This window comes from Melospiza georgiana, chromosome 29 (genome assembly GCF_028018845.1).
Source record: "Melospiza georgiana isolate bMelGeo1 chromosome 29, bMelGeo1.pri, whole genome shotgun sequence".
Classification (NCBI taxonomy): Eukaryota; Metazoa; Chordata; class Aves; order Passeriformes; family Passerellidae; genus Melospiza; species Melospiza georgiana.
Genome location: NC_080458.1, coordinates 5,233,339 through 5,254,104, shown reverse-complemented (window position 1 = coordinate 5,254,104; position 20,766 = coordinate 5,233,339). Strand labels below are relative to the sequence as shown.

At 63.3% G+C, this 20,766-nt stretch overlaps 1 protein-coding gene across 1 annotated transcript; it reads right to left on the bottom strand.

Annotated features, from left to right (window-relative positions):
* Positions 1 to 107: 107 nt before the first annotated feature.
* Positions 108 to 19,778, bottom strand: ADCY6 (adenylate cyclase 6). The gene is made up of 22 exons (XM_058042082.1): positions 19,733 to 19,778; positions 18,071 to 18,905; positions 15,664 to 15,813; positions 15,446 to 15,567; positions 13,715 to 13,826; positions 13,519 to 13,646; positions 12,224 to 12,382; positions 11,992 to 12,133; positions 11,782 to 11,910; positions 10,816 to 10,841; positions 10,574 to 10,721; positions 9,033 to 9,130; positions 8,866 to 8,953; positions 8,673 to 8,789; positions 8,435 to 8,593; positions 7,169 to 7,344; positions 7,055 to 7,084; positions 5,605 to 5,734; positions 4,309 to 4,572; positions 1,869 to 2,073; positions 825 to 949; positions 108 to 740 (listed from the first exon to the last, which is right to left on the bottom strand). Exons 2-22 carry the CDS (start codon positions 18,902 to 18,904, stop codon positions 612 to 614), a joined length of 3,471 nt encoding a protein of 1,156 aa, XP_057898065.1. The 5' UTR covers position 18,905; positions 19,733 to 19,778; the 3' UTR covers positions 108 to 611.
* Between the last annotated feature and the right edge of the window lie 988 nt (positions 19,779 to 20,766).

The following is a 20,766-nucleotide window of genomic DNA, read 5'->3' as shown; positions in this document are numbered from 1 at the left end:
CTGGGATGAGGGGGCCAGTGCCTCCCTCACTCCCCCCCTCCCCGCCCCAAAACTGCTTCCAAAAAAAAATAAAAGAAAGAAGAAAAAAAAAAGTCACTTCATTAGTTTTTTTTTTTTTTGCATTTAAAAGGGGGAGGGTCTTTCCCCCCTCCCCTCCCCGCCACAGCCCCCCAGAAGGAGCTGGGACCCCCGGGGGGTGAGGGGGCTGCGGAGATGCTGGGCCTGCGCCTCCCCACCCCCGCAGGCGGCACTTCAATTTGGCACATGGAGGGGGCTGGGGACCCCCAAAACCCCCTGCAATCCCTTTTCTGGGGGGGGAGGGGGGCCCATCTCCCCTCTTTGGCACATGGGGGGGTTCAGCAAAGAGATTGGGGGGTTACCATGACCCCCACCCACAAAAAACACCCCGGTGCAGGGCTGGGAAACACCCCCTAAAACACCCACGGAGGGGAGGCACAGGGTTACCTCCCCAACCACCTCCTTGTGTCCATTTCTCCCTTTTTTTTTTTTTTCTTAATATATTTGGGGATTTTTTTTCCTTTTTTTTTTTTTTTTTTTTTTTTTGCCTGGGGGAGTCCCCCCAGCATGAGGGGACACCACGGGGACCCCCCCTAACTACCCCCAGGGCCCGCATTGAGGAAGTAGGTGGTCATCTCCCCCTTGCCCTTGACCTTGACCAGCCCCCGGCACTCCAACACGTAGCCCTTGGCCGCCAGCACCTGGTACAGGTCTGTTGTCACCTGGAGGAGGGGGACACAAGGGTAAGGGGGGGGATTTGGGGGTCTCTGGGCAGGTGTCCTGTGTCCCTCCCAGCCCTGACTGACCTGGATACGATCAGGGACCCCGGTGCTGTCCATGCGGCTCGAGACGTTGACGGTGTTGCCCCAAATGTCATATTGGGGTTTGCGAGCCCCGATGACCCCTGCGACCACTGGGCCCATGTTCAGGCCTGGGGGGGACAGGGTTGAGAGTCAGGGAAAACCCAAACACTCGGGGAAGAGGGGGAAAAAAGGAGTGAGGCGGGGGAAAAGAAGGGGTAGGGGGTGAGATTGGAAAAGGAGAGAGTGACAGGGAGAAGAGGAATGTGGAGGGGAAAAGGGGGAGGTGATGGGGAGAAGGGAAAAAGGGGGAAATAGGGGTGAGGGGGGAAAAGAAGGGGTAGGGGGTGAGATTGGAAAACAGAGTGTGACAGGGAGAAGAGGAATGTGGAGGGGAAAAAGGGGATGTGAGAGGGGAAAATTGCGTGGGGAAAGTGAGATTGGAAAAGGAGAGAGTGACAGGGAGAAGAGGAATGTGGAGGGGAAAAAGGGGAGGTGATGGGGAGAAGGGAAAAAGGGGGAAATAGGGGTGAGGGGGAAAAAAAAAGAGGTAGGGGTGAGATTGGAAAAGGAGAGTGTGACAGGGAGAAGAGGAATGTGGAGGGGGTAAAAGGGGATGTGAGAGGGGAAAATTGGGTGGGGAAAGGGGGAAAGTGAGATTGGAAAAGGAGAGAGTGACAGGGAGAAGAGGAATGTGGAGGGGTAAAAGGGGAGGTGAGGGGGAGAGGGGAAAATTGGGTGGGGAAAGGGGGAAAGTGAGATTGGTAAAGAAGGGGTGAGGGGAAAGGACCGGTGAGAAGACAAAAGGGTGTGAGGGGGAAAAAAGGGGGCACAAGAGCAGAAAAAGGGCAGGAGAGGAGAAAAGGGGGTATAAAAGGAAAAGGGGTGTGAGGAAAATGGGGTATGAAAGGGAAAAAGAAAAGGTGATTGGGAAAGGGAGCGGATGAGAGAGGAAATAGGGGTGCAAAAGCCACCAGAACAAAGCCATAAACAACAGTGTGGGGTGGCTGGAGGTGCAGAGGGGCGTGCAAGGGGCGTGCAAGGGCTCACCAATCTTCATCTGGAAGTTGTTGAAGGAGTGCTCGTTGATGTACTTCATCTGCTCCATGAGGTGCATGGCGTAGTCGGCCAGCGCCGCGATGTGGCTCCGGCCCTCGCGGTCGTACGTGGCCGCGTTGAGCCCCGAGGCCGCCATGTAGGTGCTGCCAATGGTCTTGATCTTCTCCAGCTGCCGGTACTTCTGCTCGCTGATGATCTGGGGGGACGGGCTGGGCTCACCCCCACAGCACCTCGGCAGGGTGATGGGTACCCCAAATCCTGCACGCCCTCCTGTGGCTCTGTGAGTGCTGTTCCGTGGCTTTTCCAGCACCTCCTGCACTGTGGCTCCAGCAAAGCTGCTCCACAGCCTCTCCAGCAAGCCATGACCACATCCCCTGCACCCCAACCTCCTCCATGGCATTCCACAACCCCTCCAGCACGCCATGACCACATCCCCTGCACCCCAACCTCCTCCATGGCATTCCACAACCTCTCCAACACACCATGACCACATCCCCTGCACCCCATCTTCTTCCATGGTGTTCCACAACCTCTCCCACACCCCCTGCACACCATCTCCTTCACCCTGTCACAAACATGGTGCTCTGCAGGCTCTCTGTATCTTGTGCACCCCATCTTGCACCTCATCCATGGTGCTCCACAACCTGTGTGTGTGTTCTCTGCACCCCATCCTCATCCATGGTGCTCCACAGATTCTCCAGCACCCCATGACCACATCCCCTGCACCCCAACCTTCTCCATGGTGCTTCACAATCTCTCCACCACCCCCTACACACCATCTCCTTCACCCTGTCACAAACATGGTGCTCTGCAGGCTCTCCATATCTTGTGCATCCCATCTTGCACCTCATCCATGGTGCTCCACAACCCATGTCTGTGTTCTCTGCGCCCCATCTTCATCCATGGTGCTCCACAGCTTCTCCTGCAATCTGTGGCTGTTAAAACTTCTGCACCTCATCTTCATTCATGGTGCTCCACAGCTTCTCCAGCACTCCATGCACACCATCTCCTGCACCCTGCCCCCTGGACCACAACCTCCTCCATGGTGCTCCACAATCTCCACCAACCCCTACACACCATCTCCTGCATCCTGTCACAAACATGGTGCTCTGCAGGCTCTCCATATCTTCTGCATCCCATCTTGCACCTCATCCGTGGTGCTCCACAGATTCTCCAGCACCCCATGACCACATCCCCTGCACCCCAACCTCCTCCATGGCATTCCACAACCTCTCCAACACACCATGACCACATCCCCTGCACCCCATCTTCTTCCATGGTGTTCCACAACCTCTCCCACACCCCCTGCACACCATCTCCTTCACCCTGTCACAAACATGGTGCTCTGCAGGCTCTCTGTATCTTGTGCACCCCATCTTGCACCTCATCCATGGTGCTCCACAACCTGTGTGTGTGTTCTCTGCACCCCATCCTCATCCATGGTGCTCCACAGATTCTCCAGCACCCCATGCACTCCATCTCCTGCATCTTGTCCCCAAACCTGGTGTTCCACAGCCTCTCCACCACCCCATCTTCCTGCACCTCATCCTTGTGCACTCCATCCACGCTGCTCCAGCACACCCTTCACCCATTCCTGTGGCTCCATGAAAGCTGCTCCATGGCTTCTCCAAGGATGAGTACACCCTGTACCTCATCCCCACTGCTCCACAGCCTCTCCAGCACCCCATGACCACATCCCCTGCACCCCAACCTCCTCCATGGTGCTCCACAACCTCTCCACCATCTCCTGCATCCTGTCCCAAACATGGTGCTCTGCAGGCTCTCCATATCTTGTGCATCCCATCTTGCACCTCATCCATGGTGCTCCACAGCTTCTCCTGCAATCTGTGGCTGTTAAAACTTCTGCACCTCATCTTCATTCATGGTAAGCTCCACAGCTTCTCCAGCACTCCATGCACACCATCTCCTCCACCCCGTCCCCTGGACCACAACCTCCTCCATGGTGCTCCACAATCTCCACCAACCCCTACACACCATCTCCTGCATCCTGTCCCAAACATGGTGCTCTGCAGGCTCTCCGTATCTTGTGCATCCCATCTTGCACCTCATCCATGGTGCTCCAAACCTGTGTCTGTGTTCTCTGCACCCCATCCTCATCCATGGTGCTCCACAGATTCTCCACCACCCCATGCACTCCATCTCCTGCACTCTGTCCCCAAACCTGGTGTTCCACAGCCTCTCCACCACCCCATCTTCCTGCACCTCATCCTTGTGCACTCCATCCACGCTGCTCCAGCACACCCTGCACCCACTCCTGTGGCTCCATGAAAGCTGCTCCATGGCTTCTCCAAGGATGAGTACACCCTGTACCTCATCCCCACTGCTCCACAGCCTCTCCAGCACCCCACGAACCCCATTTTGCACCCCATCCCTGTGCCCTTCACCCCCACGCACCCCCTCGGCCCAGCACCTCATCGAAGTCGGCGATGATCTCGTTGAGCAGCCGCAGACACTCCACCCCCTCGTTGTTGGCCTCCAGCTCCACGTAGAACTCGGAGAAGTTGCTGATGGAGGCGAACATGACGGCCACGCACTCGCAGGACTGGTAGTAGAGCTCGTCGTTGCGCCGCTCGCGGGCCAGAAAGTGCGCGGCCACGTCCTTGGGCAGGATGTTGTGCAGCAGCCGCCGGTTGTAGGCCTGCAGCTCCTCCATCTCCTCCTTCTCACCCGTTGCCTGTGGGCACAGAGCCAGGTGGGAGCTGCCACAGGAGCCCCACAGGCACCCCAGCATCAGGGTGTGGAGAGGGGGTTGGTCCCAGCCCCATGGTCACCCCAGTCCTGGGGTGCAGGGAAAGGGTTGGTCTCAGCCCCATGGTCACCCCAGTGCTGGGGTGCAGTGCTGGGTTTGGTCTCAGCCCGATGGTCCCCCCAGTCCTGGGGTGCAGGGAAAGGGTTGGTCTCAGCCCCATGGTCACCCCAGTCCTGGGGTTGGTCCCAGCCCCATGGTCACCCCAGTGCTGGGGTGTGGAGAGGGGGTTGGTCCCAGCCCCATGGTCACCCCAGTGCTGGGGTGCAGGGAAAGGGTTGGTCCCAGCCCCATGGTTACCCCAATTCTGGGGTTGGTCCCAGCCCCATGGTCACCCCAGTCCTGGGGTTGGTCCCAGCCCCATGGTCACCCCAGTGCTGGGGTGCAGGGAAAGGGTTGGTCCCAGCCCCATGGTCACCCCAGTCCTGGGGTTGGTCCCAGCCCCATGGGCACCCCAATTCTGGGGTTGGTCCCAGCCCCATGGTCACCCCAGTCCTGGGGTTGGTCCCAGCCCCATGGTCCCCCCAGTCCTGGGGTGCAGGGAAAGGGTTGGTCCCAGCCCCATGGTCACCCCAATTCTGGGGTTGGTCCCAACCCCATGGTCAACCCAGTCCTGGGGTGCAGGGAAAGGGTTGGTCTCAGCCCCATGGTCACCCCAGTGCTGGGGTGCAGTGGTGGGTTTGGTCTCAGCCCGATGGTCCCCCCCAGTCCTGGGGTGCAGGGAAAGGGTTGGTCCCAGCCCCATGGTCACCCCAATTCTGGGGTTGGTCCCAGCCCCATGGTCCACCCAGTCCTGGGTTTGGTCCCAGCCCCATGGTCACCCCAGTCCTGGGGTGCAGGGAAAGGGTTGGTCCCAGCCCCATGGGCACCCCAGTCCTGGGGTTGGTACCAGCTCCATGGTCACCCCAGTCCTGGGGTGCAGGGAAAGGGTTGGTCCCAGCCCCCACACCTTGCTCCTACCTGGAGCTTCCAGAGGAAGTCGAGGCGGGCGGTGGACTCGACCTGCTGCGCGTGCAGGTACAGCGCGAGGGCAAACACGGCCAGGACCACGGGGGTCACGTAGCGCAGGGCCACCTTCCCCTCTGCCGGGCTGCAGGAGCCCCAGGAGCCCTGAGGTGGGCTGGGGGATCTGTCCCTGCCCACCCAGAGACCCCAAACTGCACCCAGACCCCAAACATGCACCCAGAGATCCCAAACTGCACCCGGACCCCAAACATGCACCCAGAGATCCCAAACTGCACCCAGACCCCAAACATGCACCCAGAGATCCCAAACTGCACCCGGACCCCAAACATGCACCCACCCACTCGAGGGACACCAAATCTGCACTCAGACCCCCAAGTTCCCACTCACCCACACAGGGGAACCCCAAAGATTCACCCACTCATCCAAGAGACCCAAAAAACTTCACTCAGACCCCAAAGATCCACCCACCCACTCCATGGACACCAAATCTGCACTCAGACCCCCAAGTTCCATTCACCCACACGGGGGAACCCCAAACGTGCACCTAACCCCAAAGATTGACCCACCCATCCAAGAGACCCAAAACCTTCACCCAGACCCCAAAGATCCACCCACCCACTCCAGGGACACCAAATCTGCGCTCAGATCCCCAAGTTCCATTCACCCACACGGGGGAACCCCAAACATGCACCTAACCCCAAAGATTGACCCACCCATCCAAGAGACCCAAAACCTTCACCCAGACCCCAAAAATCCACCCACCCACTCCAGGGATGGCAAATCTGCACTCAGAGCCCAAAGTTCCCACTCACCCACACAGGGGAACCCCAAACATGCCCCTAACCCCAAAGATCCACCCACCCACTCAAGGGACACCAAATCTGCACTCAGACCCCAAAGTTCCCACTCACCCACACGGGGGAACCCCAAAGATTCACCCACTCATCCAAGAGACCCAAAAACCTTCACCCAGACCCCAAAGATCCACCCACTCAAGGGACACCAAATCTGCACTCAGACCCCCAAGTTCCATTCACCCACACGGGGGAACCCCAAACGTGCACCTAACCCCAAAGATTGACCCACCCATCCAAGAGACCCAAAACCTTCACCCAGACCCCAAAAATCCACCCACCCACTCCATGGACACCAAATCTGCACTCAGACCCCAAAGTTCCCACTCACCCAACCCCAAACATGCATCTGACCCCAAAGATCCACCCAGACCACCCCCTTCAGGGACCCCACAGCTGCATCCAGACCCTCCCTATTCACCCTCCCATCCTGGGGACCCCAAATCTGCATGGTGGACCCCAAAGATCCACTCACCCACCCAAAGGTGCCCCAGCTTCGCACCCAGACCCCAAAACTGAGCCCACACCAGAGACCCCCAAGGGACCCTCCTGCTTCTGCCCACCCCACTTGGCTCCAGTTTCCCACTCACCACTCTCCCTGGGTCATGTTGAAGGGGGGCCTGTGGGGACAGGAGCCAGGTGTCAGTGGGGTGGGGACACAGCCCCGACGTGGGGACCCCTGGGGGAGGACTGGGGACACTCACAGGGCGTTGGCCAGGACCAGCAGGTCGGCGTTGTCAAAGAGAGCTGCGTGAGGCCCCTCCACCAGCAGCAGGAACGTGGCCTCGATGCCCACCATGAGCAGCAGCTTCCCGATGCTGCTGATGTGCAGGAAGACGGAGCAGGCCAGCAGGCTGAGCACCACGCTGTAGCTGAAGTACTGGGGGGCACACGGTGGGATGGCAGCAGCACCCCAAAAACACCAGATGGCACCCAGGAACAATAGATGGCACCCCAGGAACCAAGACTGGCATTCCAGGAACCCTGGAGCACCCTGGGAATACTGGCAGGCACTTCTGGAAATCCCTGATGGCACCCCAGAAACATCTACAGAACACTGGGAGCCCCAGATGGCACCTCAGGAACCCCAGATGGCACCCCAGGACAGGGAACCTCGCACCCATGGGATCTCTGCAGCACCCCAGTAACCCCTGCAGCACACTGGGAACCCCACATGGCACCCCTGGGAACACCAGCCAGCACCACAGGATTCCTGAAGCACCCCAAGAACCCCAGATGGCACCCAGGAACCATGGATGGCACCCTGGGGACCCCAGGAACTCCTGCAGCACCCCAGGGACCCCTGAAGCACCTTGGGGACCCTGCAGCACCCCAGGAACCCCTGAAGCACCTTGGGGACCCTGCAGCACCCCAGGAACTCCTGCAGCACCCCAGGAATGCCAGCACCTCCCCACGCCCACAGGGACCTTGCACCCCTGGGGACACTGTGCCAGCACCCAGCAACCTCAAGGGCTCAGTGCCAGCACCCACTGAGGACCTTGGACCTGAGCAACCTGTCCCAGCACCCCGTGTGTGTGTGGGCACCCTGTGCTGGCACCCTGCACCCATGGGGACCCAGTGCCACCACCCTAGGAACCCTCTGGGACCCTGTGCCACCATCTTTGGGGACACAGTGCCAACATCCTATGTTCTCAGGGACCCTGTGCCAGCATGTTTGGTGGCACTGCACCCATGGGGACCCCACACCAGCACCCTTGGGGACACAGTGCCTGCAGGGACCCCATTCCAGCACCCTGAGTTTTCAGGGACCCTGTGCCAGCGTTTTTGGGGACACTGCACCCATGGGGACCCAGTGCCAGCACTCTGTCACCCTCTGGGACCCTGTGCCAGCATCCCTGGGGACACTGCATGCATGGGCACCCTCTGCCAGCCCCCAGGGAGGACTTGGCACCAGCAGGGCCCCCTGTGGGAGCCACGCCCTGTGCCAGGCAGTGCCCACGGCCGCTCACCTCGGGGAAGTCACAGGCCAGCCCGTCGCCGTGGCAGGAGCCCACGGCAGTGCCCAGGGAGAAGTTGAGGGCACGGAGCTGGCACGGCCCCACGGAGCCGGGGGTGACGTTGAGCTCACGGGCGGCACAATCCCGCAGGGCCACGCGGCTGCAGGAGAACTGGGGGGGGGGCAAAGAGGGGTGAGCTGGTGCCCCACAGCCCCAATAAAACCCCCCCAGACCCCCGTGATGCCCCTACCATGTTGACAAAGGCGGCGATGAAGACGAGGAGGATGGCGAAGACGGCGATGCCCGTGCTGCGGGCACGGGACTGGACGATGCCACGGGAGAGCTGCTGCAGGGCGGCGGGGAAGAGCTGGGGGGGCACCAAGGAGCCGGTCAGGCGTGGCTGAGCCCCCCAAAAAACCCTCCCCCAGCCCTCGGGTACTCACAGTGACGCAGGAGTAGATGGCGCAGATGAAGAGGATGGCAGCAAGGAGGATGAAGATGCTGACGTAGACCCCGAGCATCAGCGAGGAGCTGGGGAGAGGTGGGAGGTGAGTGATGGGGTTCAGGGGGGGGGGTCAGAGCTGGTATTTTGGGGGGCTGCAGCACTTACTGGGGGAACACCAGGATCTGGAGGCAGCAGATGAAGCAGAAGACGAGGAGGGTACAGGCCACGTAGCCACCAAAACGGTCATCGACCTTCTTGGAGTACTGAGGGGACACGGGGAGCTTGGGATGGTTGGATGGAGAGAGGGGGGACCCCAGAACCTCAGGGGGGTCCCAGGGGAAGAGTGGAGGTGGCACTGAGGGGACACCAGGGAATGGGGGGGGACAGGATGGAGGGAAATGGGGGAACCCCAAGGGATGCGGATGAGGGGGGACTGGGATACAGGGGGACAGGAGCGACCCCAAAGGATGGGACAGAGGGGAATGGGGAACCCCAGGGGATGCAAGAAATGGGATGGAGGGAAATGGGGGGGACCCCAGGGGGTGGGGAAAAGGGGGACAAGAACCCCCTGGGGCATGGGGTGGGAATGGGAATGGGATGTAGGGAGGGGACCCCCGGGGATGGGAGGGGACAGGGGGGACCCCAGAAGATGGAATGGTGGGGGATGAGAGGACCCCAGAAGATGGAATGGTGGGGGATGAGAGGACCCCAGAAGATGGAATGGTGGGGGATGAGAGGACCCCAGAAGATGGAATGGTGGGGGATGAGAGGACCCCAGAGGATGGGAGGGAACAGGGGGGACCCCAGAAGATGGAATGGTGGGGGATAAGGCTGAGAAGGTGGAGGAACCACCAAACCAGCACAGAGAAGACCCCAAGGGATGGGAGGACCCAGAGGATGGCAGGGGGGACCCCAGGGGATGGAAAGATGGAATGGTGGGGGATGAGAGGACCCCAGAGGATGGAAGGGACAGGGGGGACCCCAGGGGATGGAATGGTGGGGGATGAGAGGACCCCAGAGGATGGAAAGATGGAATGGAGGGGGATGAGAGGACCCCAGGGGATGGAAAGATGGAATGGAGGGGGATGAGAGGACCCCAGGGGATGGGAAGGGACAAGAGGGACCCCAGAAGATGGAATGGTGGGTGATGAGAAGACCCCAGAGGATGGAAGGGACAGGGGGGACCCCAGAAGATGGAATGGAGGGGGATGAGAGGACCCCAGAGGATGGAAAGATGGAATGGTGGGGGATGAGAGAACCCCAGAGGATGGGAAAGGACAGGGGGGACCCCAGAAGATGGAATGGTGGGGGATGAGAGAACCCCAGAGGATGGGAAAGGACAGGGGGGACCCTAGAAGATGGAAAGATGGAATGGTGGGGGATGAGAGGACCCCAGAAGATGGAATGGTGGGGGATGAGAGGACCCCAGAAGATGGAATGGTGGGGGATGAGAGGACCCCAGAAGATGGAATGGTGGGGGATGAGAGGACCCCAGAGGATGGAAGGGACGGGGGGACCCCAGAGGATGGAATGAAGGGGATGAAGCTGAGAAGGTGGAGGAACCACAAAACCAGCACAGAGAAGACCCCAAGGGATGGAGGAGAGAAGGGAGGACAAAGATGCTGACAGGGCCAGGGCAGAGAGGACTTCAAGAGACAGACAGAATGGTGGGTCCAGAACAAAAGGGGACAGAGGGGCCCCCCAACCTTCTTCTCCAGCTCGGGGGTCTGGAAGGTGAGCAGGAACTTCTTGACGTGGTCCTTGCGGAGCTGGTCAATGCTGCGGGCATCGATGGCCCGGCTCAGGAACTCGTCCACCTCATCCTCAGGGTTCAGGGCCTCCTGGGCACCACGGCTGGGGAATGGGGGGCATCAGGACCCTCCCAGCTCTGCCCCAGGGAGGGGCTGGTCACGACCCCCCCCAGCAGCCCAGCATGGGAACAACTCACTTGTCCTTGCTGGAGTCATCGATGCCCTGCGAGACACAAGGGAGGTGTCAGAGACACTGGCACGGATGGGGGCAACCCTCATGAGTGCCAAGGACATGGGACATCCCCCAGCGTCACCCAGGATGGGGGACAGAGCTCCAGGGGTAAATGGGGCAGGAGAAGTCCCCAGTGGCTTTTGGCAAGGACAAGAGGGTCCCAGGGGTCTGCAAAGGGAGGAGGGAGGGGATGTCTAACACCCCTGAGGATGCCCAGGGCACTGGGGATGGGCACAGCAGGGTCAGGAGCAGCCCCCCCAAGCTGTGGTGGCACTGGGGATGGGCACAGCAGGGTCAGGAGCAGCCCCCCCAAGCTGTGGTTGGGCACTGGGGATGGGCACAGCAGGGTCAGGCATCAGAGATGTGCCAGCCCAGGGGATGGGCACAGCTGGGTCAGGAGCAGCCCCCCCAAGCTGTGGTGGCACTGGGGATGGGCACAGCTGGGTCAGGAGCAGCCCCCCCAAGCTGTGGTGGCACTGGGGATGGGCACAGCAGGGTCAGGAGCAGCCCCCCAAGCTGTGGTGGCACTGGGGATGGGCACAGCAGGGTCAGGAGCAGCCCCCCAAGCTGTGGTTGGGCACTGGGGATGGGCACAGCAGGGCCAGGAGCAGCCCCTCAAGCTGTGGTGGCACTGGGGATGGGCACAGCAGGGTCAGGCATCAGAGATGTGCCAGCCCAGGGGATGGGCACAGCAGGGTCAGGAGCAGCCCCCCAAGCTGTGGTGGCACAAGATGGGCACAGCAGGATCTCCAAGGGCTGCTGAGCACCAGGGCCCACCCAGGAACTCCCTGATGCCCACAGGCAGCAGAGGAAGCCACGAGAGCTGCGGGCAGGGCTGGGGAAGCCACCGACAGCCCCGGAAGGGCAGCGAGGGGCTGATAGCACTGTGCCCAGGGTGCCCCATGCCAACGCCCTGCCCAGGGCCGCTCACCATCTGCCGGAAGGCCTTGGAGTCCTTGGTGCGGGAGAAGGAGCGCTCGGGCACCCAGCGTGGCACCAGCCCCTCGCTGGAGTTGGCGCGAGCGCGCTGCAGCTTGGCCAGGATGGCTTTCTCCTCCTTCTGCGGGGTGACACGGCCATGAGGGGGGTGACCCCAGCTTTGCCAACCCCTGCTGCCCCCTCAGAGCACCCCAAAACTGACGCGTTTCTGGCTGCAGCCCACGATGAGGAAGGTCTCGATGTTGTGCTCCTTGAGGTAAGCGTTGCGCTCGCCGCCGTGGCCCGGCTCCACCTCGTAGTCCCCGTTCAGGTACTGCAGCGTGGCCCAGGTGATGTGGATCCGCCTGGGGGGTGAGGAGGATGAAGACGCTGAGCCCTCCCTGCCTGGCACGCCCTGCCCAGCCCCCGTGCCCAGCCCCCTGTGCCCGGCTCACCCGGCTTTGCCGCCCGCCTCCATGTGGTTGGCCAGGGTGACGTCGTTGGACCAGACGTCGAACTGCCACTTGCGCAGCCCCAGCACGCCGCAGTGAACGCGCCCGCTGTGGATGCCCACGCGCATGTTCACGTTCACGCCCGTCACCTCTCGCACCAGCCTGGGGATGGCAGCGGCACCGCGTCACCCCCCGGGCGCTGCGTGGCACCCCCCAGGTGCCCGCGGGGCATCGCCAAGTAGCCTTTGGCTTTTCGGGAGTGCCCAAGCATCACAGCACCCATTGGCACCAGATACCTCATGGTGCGCCCAAGCACCCCATGGCACCCTCTGTGGCACCCTCCATGGCACCCCAAGCACTCCATGGCACCCTCAAACACCCCATGGCACCCTATGGCACCCTCAAGCAGCCCATTCCCCCCTCAAGCACCCTATGGTACCCTCTATAGCACCCCGAAGCACCCTATGGCACCCCCAAGCACCCCATGGCACCCTCAAGCACCCTATGGGATGGGCACAGCAGGGTCAGAAACAGCCCCCCAAGCTGTGGTGGCACTGGGGACGGGCACAACAGGGTCAGGCACCAGAGATGTGCCAGCCCAGGGGATGGGCACAGCAGGGTCGGGAGCAGCCCCCAATTGTGGTGGCACTGGGGATGGGCACAGCAGGGTCAGGTGCAGCCCCTAATTGCGGTGGCACTGAGGATGGGCACAGCAGGGTCAGGAGCAGCCCCCCAAGCTGTGGTGGCACAAGATGGGCACAGCAGGGTCAGGAGCAGCCCCCCCAAGCTGTGGTGGCACTGGGGATGGGCACAGCAGGGTCAGGAGCAGCCTCCCCAATTGTGGTGGCACTGGGGATGGGCACAGCAGGGTCAGGCACCAGAGATGTGCCAGCCCAGGGGATGGGCACAGCAGGGTCAGGTGCAGCTCCCCAAGCTGTGCCAGCCCAGGGCACGGGCACAGCTGGGTCAGAAACAGCCCCCCAAGCTGTGGTGGCACTGGGGATGGGCACAGCAGGGTCAGGCATCAGAGATGTGCCAGCCCAGGGCACGGGCACAGCTGGGTCAGAAACAGCCCCCCCAGTTGTGGTGGCACAAGATGGGCACAGATGGGTCAGGAGCAGCCCCGCAAGCTGTGCCAGCCCAGCGGATGGGCACAGCAGGGTCAGGAGCAGCCCCCCAAGCTGTGGTGGCACTGAGGATGGGCACAGCCGAAGGGATGGGCACAGCAGGATCAGGAGCAGCCCTCCAAGCTGTGCCAGCCCAGGGCACGGGCACAGCCCCGGCTCTGCCCCACTCACGAGATGGCCTCGATCATGTCCACGCCCATCTCCACGCAGCAGTGAGCGTGGTCCCCGCGCGCCTCGGGCAGCCCCGACACGCAGTAGTAGCAGTCGCCCAGGATCTTGATGCGCAGGCAGTGGTTCTCCTGGGGGGCACCGGCACGTCAGGAGGGCTCCGGGAGCCCCCCCAAAATCCCCCGGCCCCTCCACTCACCGCTGCCAGCTTGTCAAAGCGGGCAAAGAGCTCGTTGAGCGTCATCACCAGCTCCTGCGCCGTGCACTGCGACGCCAGGCTGGTGAAACCCTCGATGTCCGCGAAGAGGATGCTGCCAGGAGGGAGAGCACGGGCTGAGGGTGGCCCACACGCTGCCCCAGACACCCTCAAGCAGCCCATGGCATCCTCTATGGCACCTCCATGGCACCCCCAAGTACCTTATGACCTTATGACACCCTTTATGGCACCCTCCATGGCACCCCCAAGTACCCCATGACACCCTCAAGCAGCCCATGGCATCTCCAAGCACACTATGACACCCTCAAGCACCCCATGGCACCCTTTATGCCACCCTCCATGGCACCCCCAAGCACCTCATGACACCCTCAAGCACCCCCTGGCATCCCCAAGCACACTATGACACCCTCAAGCACCCCATGCCACCCTTTATGCCACTCTCCATGGCATCCCCAAGCACCCTACACACCCTCAAGCACCCCATGGCACCCCCAAGCACCCTATGACACCCTCAAGCACCCCCTGGCACCCTCTATGGCACCTCCATGGCACCCCCAAGCACCCTATGACACCCTCAAGCACCCCATGGCACTCTCCATGGCATCCCCAAGCACCCTACACACCCTCGAGCACGCCATGGCACCCTCTATGGCACCTCCATGGCATCCCCAAGCACACTATGATACCCTCAAGCACCCCATGGCATCCTTTATGCCACCCTCCATGGCACCCCCAAGCACTTTATGACACCCTCGAGCACCCCATGTCACCCTCTATGGCACCCTACAACACCCTCAAGCAACCCATGGCACCTCCAAGCACCCTACAACACCCTCAAGCACCCCCTGGCACCCTCTATGGCACCCTCCATAGCACTCCCAAGTACCTTACAACACCCCCAAGCACCCCATGGCACCCCCAAGCACCCTACAACACCCTCGAGCACCCCATGGCATCCTTTATGCCACCCTCCATGGCACCCCCAAGCACTTTATGACACCCTCAAGCACCCCACGGCACCCTCCATGGCACCCTACAACACCCTCAAGCACCCCATGGCATCCCCAAGCACCCTATGACCTCCTCAAGCACCCCCTGGCACCCTCTATGGCACCTCCATGGCATCCCCAAGCACCCCATGACACCCTCAAGCAGCCCATGGCACCCTCCATGGCACCCCCAAGCACCCTATGACACCCTCAAGCACCCCCTGGCACCCTCTATGGCACCTCCATGGCACCCCCAAGCACCTTACAACACCTTCAAGCACCCCATGGCACCCCCAAGCACCCTATGACACCCTCAAGCACCCCATGGCACCCTCCATGGCACCCTACAACACCCTCAAGCACCCCATGGCACCCCCAAGCACACTATGACACCCTCAAGCACCCCATGCCACCCTTTATGCCACTCTCCATGGCATCCCCAAGCACCCTACACACCCTCAAGCACCCCATGGCACCCTCCATGGCACCCCCAAGCACCCTATAACACCCCCAAGCACCCTACGACACCCTCAAGCACCCCATGGCACCCTCTATGGCACCTCCATGGCACCCCCAAGCACACTATGACACCCTCAAGCACCCCATGGCACCCTCTGTGGCACCTTCCATAGCACCCCCAAGCACCCTACAACACCCTCGGGCACCCCCTGGCACCCTGGTGATGCCCCCCCCAAAGCCGTCCCACGCCCGGTGCCCGCGGTACCTGACGTTGTCGTGCTTCTGGATGTAGATCTTGTGGAACATCATGTCCTCCTTCTTGGTGTTGATGTCCTCCTTCATCTCCATGGCCACGTGCTGCGGCAGCACCGACAGCAGCAGCCGCTCCTGCAGCCACAGCAACGCCACCAGCAGGGTCAGGGGGTGCTGCTGGACCCCCAGCTCAGCACGGGGGACCCCCGGGACCCCCCCATCCATCCCCACCTGCTGCCGGTTCTCCCTCTGGAGGTGCAGCCGTGCCTGGATGTAGCCCCGGGTCTCCTGGAAGGCCTGGCGCTGCGACACCTCGGCCGGGTAGTGGGTGCAGACCCCCACCACGTTGGTGCACAGGAAGATCAGGGCGTTGGCACTGAGCTGGGGGGGGAGGTGGGCTTGGTGAGACCACCCAAGGACCCCCAGGCAGCCAGAGAGCACCCAGGGACCCCCAGGCAGAGGAGGGAGTGGGTATGGGGACATGGGCACTCAGGGCAGGGGGACAGGGGGGTCCTGGGACACAGGGGACAGGGTCAGGGGGACACGGGCAACAGGGTCAGGGGGACACAGGGGACAGGGTCAGGGGGACACGGGGGACAGGGGGGTCCTGGGACACAGGGGACAGGGTCAGGGGGACACGGGGGACAGGATCAGGGGGATGTGGGGCACCAAAGGACATGGGAAAACAAGGCAAGGGGGCTGCAGGGACATGAGGGACTTGGGGACACAGGATGGGGGACAAAGGGACACGTTGGTGCAGAGGAAGATCAGGGCATTGGCACTGAGCTGGGGGGGGAGGTGGGCTTGGTGAGACCACCCAGGGACCCCCAGGCAGCTCTGCCACCCTCCCAGAGGAGGGAGTGGGTATGGGGACATGGGCACTCAGGGCAGGGGGACAGGGGGGTCCTGGGACACAGGGGACAGGGTCAGGGGGACACGGGGGACAGGGTCAGGGAGACACAGGGGACAGGGTCAGGGGGACACAGGGGACAGGGTCAGGGGGATGTGGGGCACCAAAGGACATGGGAAAACAAGGCAAGGGCGCTGCAGGGACATGAGGGACTTAGGGCTGTGAGAAACCAGGGCAAAGAGCATGCAGGGCCCTGGGGACACAGGATGGGGGGCAAAGGGGACATGGGGACAAAGGGGACACATGGTAGGGGGATCACAGGGGCCTGAGGACACAGGTTAGGGTGGCAGAGGGGACTTGGGGACACAGGGGACATGCAAAGGGTGAATGTGGAGGGCCTGGAGAGCCAGGGCAGGGGGATGTGGGGATGTTAAAAGCAGAGCAGGGGGGATCTGAGGATACAGGAGCCGGGGGTGCACGGGAGCCTGGAGCACGGGGGGTCATGGGGACGCCCTCGGGAAGCAGAGGAAGCCCGAAAGCGGCGATGGCTGCGGAGAGGGAGCTGCGGTTTCCCCCCCGTCCCCGTCCCCATCCCCCGGGAGCGGGGCCAGGGCTATTTATAGCGCTCCAGCACGCTGGGACACCGAGGAGCAGAGGCCTCGCATCCCCTGCCCGGCCCCATCGCATCCCCCCGGAGCCCCAGCGCTCCTGCCCCGAAAGGGCGAACCCTCCCCGGGGGCGCTTCCCGTGACCCCGCCGGCCTCGGGTGTCGCCGCGCTCCTCGCCCCGTGCCCCGCGGGGACAGCACGTGGCCCCGGCCCCGGCCAGGCAGGGCGAGGGTGACGGGGACGAGCGGCGCTGCTCAAGGAGGGGGGAGCTGCTGGGGGCTCTCTCTCTCTCTCCCCCATTCCCATAGTTCCATTTTTGCCCGTTTTTTGGGTTTTCCACCCCATTTCTCCTTCCCCCCCCCATCCCTCGCAGTCTCTCTGCCCCATTCCCGTATTTCCCATATTTCCGTTTTTGCGATTTTCACCCCATTTCTCCCCCTCCATCCCCCACAGTTTCTCTCCCCCATTCCCATATTTCCAGTTTTCCCCCATTTTTGCCCATTTTGGGGGGTTTTTCTCCCATTTCTCCCCCTTCCATCCCCCGCAGTTTCTCTCCCCCATTCCCATATTTCCAGTTTTCCCCCATTTTTGCCCATTTTGGGGGGTTTTTCTCCCATTTCTCCCCCTCCATCCCCCGCAGTCTCTCTCCTCCATTCCCATATTTCCATTTTTGCCCATTTTTGGGGGGGTTTTCCCCCATTTCTCCCCCAGGCAGAACACACACCCCCAGGGATGGGGGACCCCTCTGCACCCCCTGTGCTGAGCAGCACCCCTCCGGGAGCCCTCAGAGAGGCAGGACAGGGGACATTGGGGACATCGGGGACATTGGCAGTGTCCCAGCCCCTCTGGGTGACGGCCACTCCCCTGCCCTGCTGCCCGGGACCCGCGTCCCTCCTCGGGGGTTTCCGCCAGCCCCACAACGGGGGCTTTGTGGGTGCAGCCCACAATGGTGGCTCTGTGGCGGCATGAGGAGCCCATCCCACCCCCACAGCGAGACCCCAGCATGGAACCTCCCCCAAGAGGCCCCCTCCACATCTAGAACTTTCCAGCAACAACAACAAAAATAAAATAAAATAAAATAAAATAAAATAAAAAAATCCCAAATTTGCAGAGCGGCATTCAGGGACGGCAGCAGGGCGGGACCCCGCGGGGCTCAGCCCCTCCCAGGTGTGCCCCTCACCTGTTTCCAGAGGAAAGGGTCGCTGGCATTGCGGTGCCAGGCGATGGCGAGGTGCAGGGCGGACAGCAGGACCCCGGCCAGCACCGCCGCCCTCATCCGCACGGGCAGCAGCGTGTAGGTGATGTAGATGAAGAAAACGCTCCACCAAACCCCCTCGGCAGCGCTCCGGGGAGCCACGGCCACCGTGCCCAGCGCCTGCACCCCGGCCAGCAGCCCCAGCACCACGTAGCTCACCACCCACATGTAGTCCTGGGGGAAAGCGCTGCGGCTGCACAGCACCATGAGGAGCAGGAACAGCGCCGTGGCCCCGGCCAGCGCGGCGGCCGCCGGCACGTGGGGGGCACCGGGCAGGCAGAGGAAGAGCAGCATCACCCCGCAAACCAGCACCAGCACTCCCATCAGCACCGTCAGGCTGCTCTGGTTCATCTGGAAGAAGTAGCGCTGGTAAAGCCGCTCCAGTTTGGCCGACTGGAAGCGTTTGGAGCGGAAAACCTGGAGCAGGCGCCGCCAGCACTCGCCCGCCGACGGCCGCCCCCCGCGTCCCGCCGCTGCCTTGGGCGCCTTGGCCTCGCCGTCCTCCAAGCCCGCATCCACGGATTTGAGTCCCAGCTCGCCCGAGGGCCCCTTCTTGCCGTAGTGATCCTCCTGCCAAGTGCAGCGCAGCCCCCGGGGGGGTCCCGCGGCCCGCTCCATCTCAGGGTCCTGCAGGCAGCTCATGTAGCGGGGGCCGCAGAGGCCGCCCCGGGGCCGCGGGCCCTTCTTGCCGTTGCGCTCCCCCCATGCCGTCTTCCTCTCGTCCACCTTGGGCACCAGGATGCCGCTGAACCACGACATGCTGTGGGCACCGAGGAGGGCTCAGGGCCTGGTCCTCCCACCCCGACACCCCAACAGGAGCCCCGGTGTGCGCGGGGGTGCGAAGCCGTGCGAGGAGTGGAGCGTTCTGATGTCCCCACCACCATCCTGGGGATGCAGAGCCCGAATCCCAGCTCTCCCGTGGGCCCTGCGTTGGGTTCCCGGTGCCCCAATGTCCCGGTGCTGGGTGCCCGGTGCACAGAGCTGGGTTCCCGGTGTCGGGTTCCCGTTGTCCCGGTGCCCGGTGCGTGGCCCTGCCGAGGCCGCCCCGAGCCCGCCCTTCCCGGTGCAGCGACCTGCGACAAAGCTGGGACCGACCCGGCCGTCCCGGCCCTGTTTGTCTTGAACGGCGGCCAACGGGTTTTACCGGGCACGGCCGCCCCGGGGCACCGGGAACCAGCCGGGACGTGGCAGCCGGTCCCTGCTCCGGGCGAGCGGCGGCGGAGAACGGCTACCGGGAAGGGCCGGCCCCGGTGGCGGCGGCGGCGGCGGCCGCCTCCCTCCTCCCCTCCCTCCCTCCCTCCCCGCTCCGGGCACGGGAGCCCCGCCGAGCCCGGCCCGTACACCGGGACCCACCAGCGCCCTCCGGCCGCCGCACCGGCCGCTCCCGCCGCACCGGACCCCCCCGGGGGCCGCACCGCTCCCGCCGCCCGGGGGCCCAGCCCGGTGTCGCCCCCCGCCCTAATCCCAGTTCCAGTTCCCAGTCCCGATCGCGGTCCCGGTGCCGATCCCCGCCGCCGCCGCCGCCCCGATCCACCCCCCCCCCAGCCCCTCCCGCCGCTCCCGGTGCGCCCGGGCGGCCCCGCTCACCTCCGCCTCCGGCGCCGCCGGCCGCGGGGCCCCGCGCCCCGCCACGGCCCCGCCGCCGCCGCCCGCTCCTACACGGCGGCCGCGCCGCGTTCCCGCCGCCCCATCTCGCGCCCAGGCCGGGCCCCCGGTGGCGGCGGCGGTGGCGGCCCCGGTCCCGGTCGCGGCCGCGCAGCCCCGGCCCGCCCCGGCCGGTGCCCGCCCCCCCTCCCCCCCCCCGCCCGGATCCGCTCCCGGGCGCTCCCGGCCGGGCGGCCTTAAAGGCGCAGCGGCGGCGGCGGGAACGGCCCGGTACGGCCCGGAGCGGCCCGGAGCGGCGGGGGCGGACGCGCACCCCCGGGGCTGCGCACACGCGCACGGACACACGGACACACGGACACACGCACCGACATGGCGGGGACAGCGGGCACCCCCGTGTCCGCACAACCCCCGCGAGTGTGTCACTTGCACACCCACCCCGGCGCCCCCAGCGCCTTCCCCTTGCACACATCCCGGTGCCCCCTTGCACACGCACTGCACGCCCTGGCACACGCGTGTTGCACGGCCGCGCACGCGAATCCCTTTGCACACCCGCAGCCAGCACACGCACCTACACGCACGCATCCCCTTGCACACGCACACGCACAAACCCTTACACACACGGATTTTGCACGTACACGCCCTCCTTGCGCGTTTACACACCCGTGCACATTTACACGCCCTTGCACACTCAGGCAGCGCCGTTATGCACTCTCATATAGACGTAGAGATATGTGTGTGCAAACACACGGATCCCCGTGTTCACACACCTGTGCAACCCCTTAGGCACAGCAGGTGTGGGTGCACACACACAGCCCTTGCACACGCAGTTTGCACACGCAGCCCTTACACACACACAGACACACGGCCACGCACCTTCCTCACCCACACCCCACACACTTCACACACTCTGCCTTGCACACTCACGTACACCCACCCCTTGCACACTCACCTTTACACATACACACCGCCCCACCTTCACACACACAGCCCTTGCACACCCCCCGTTATAGCCCCGT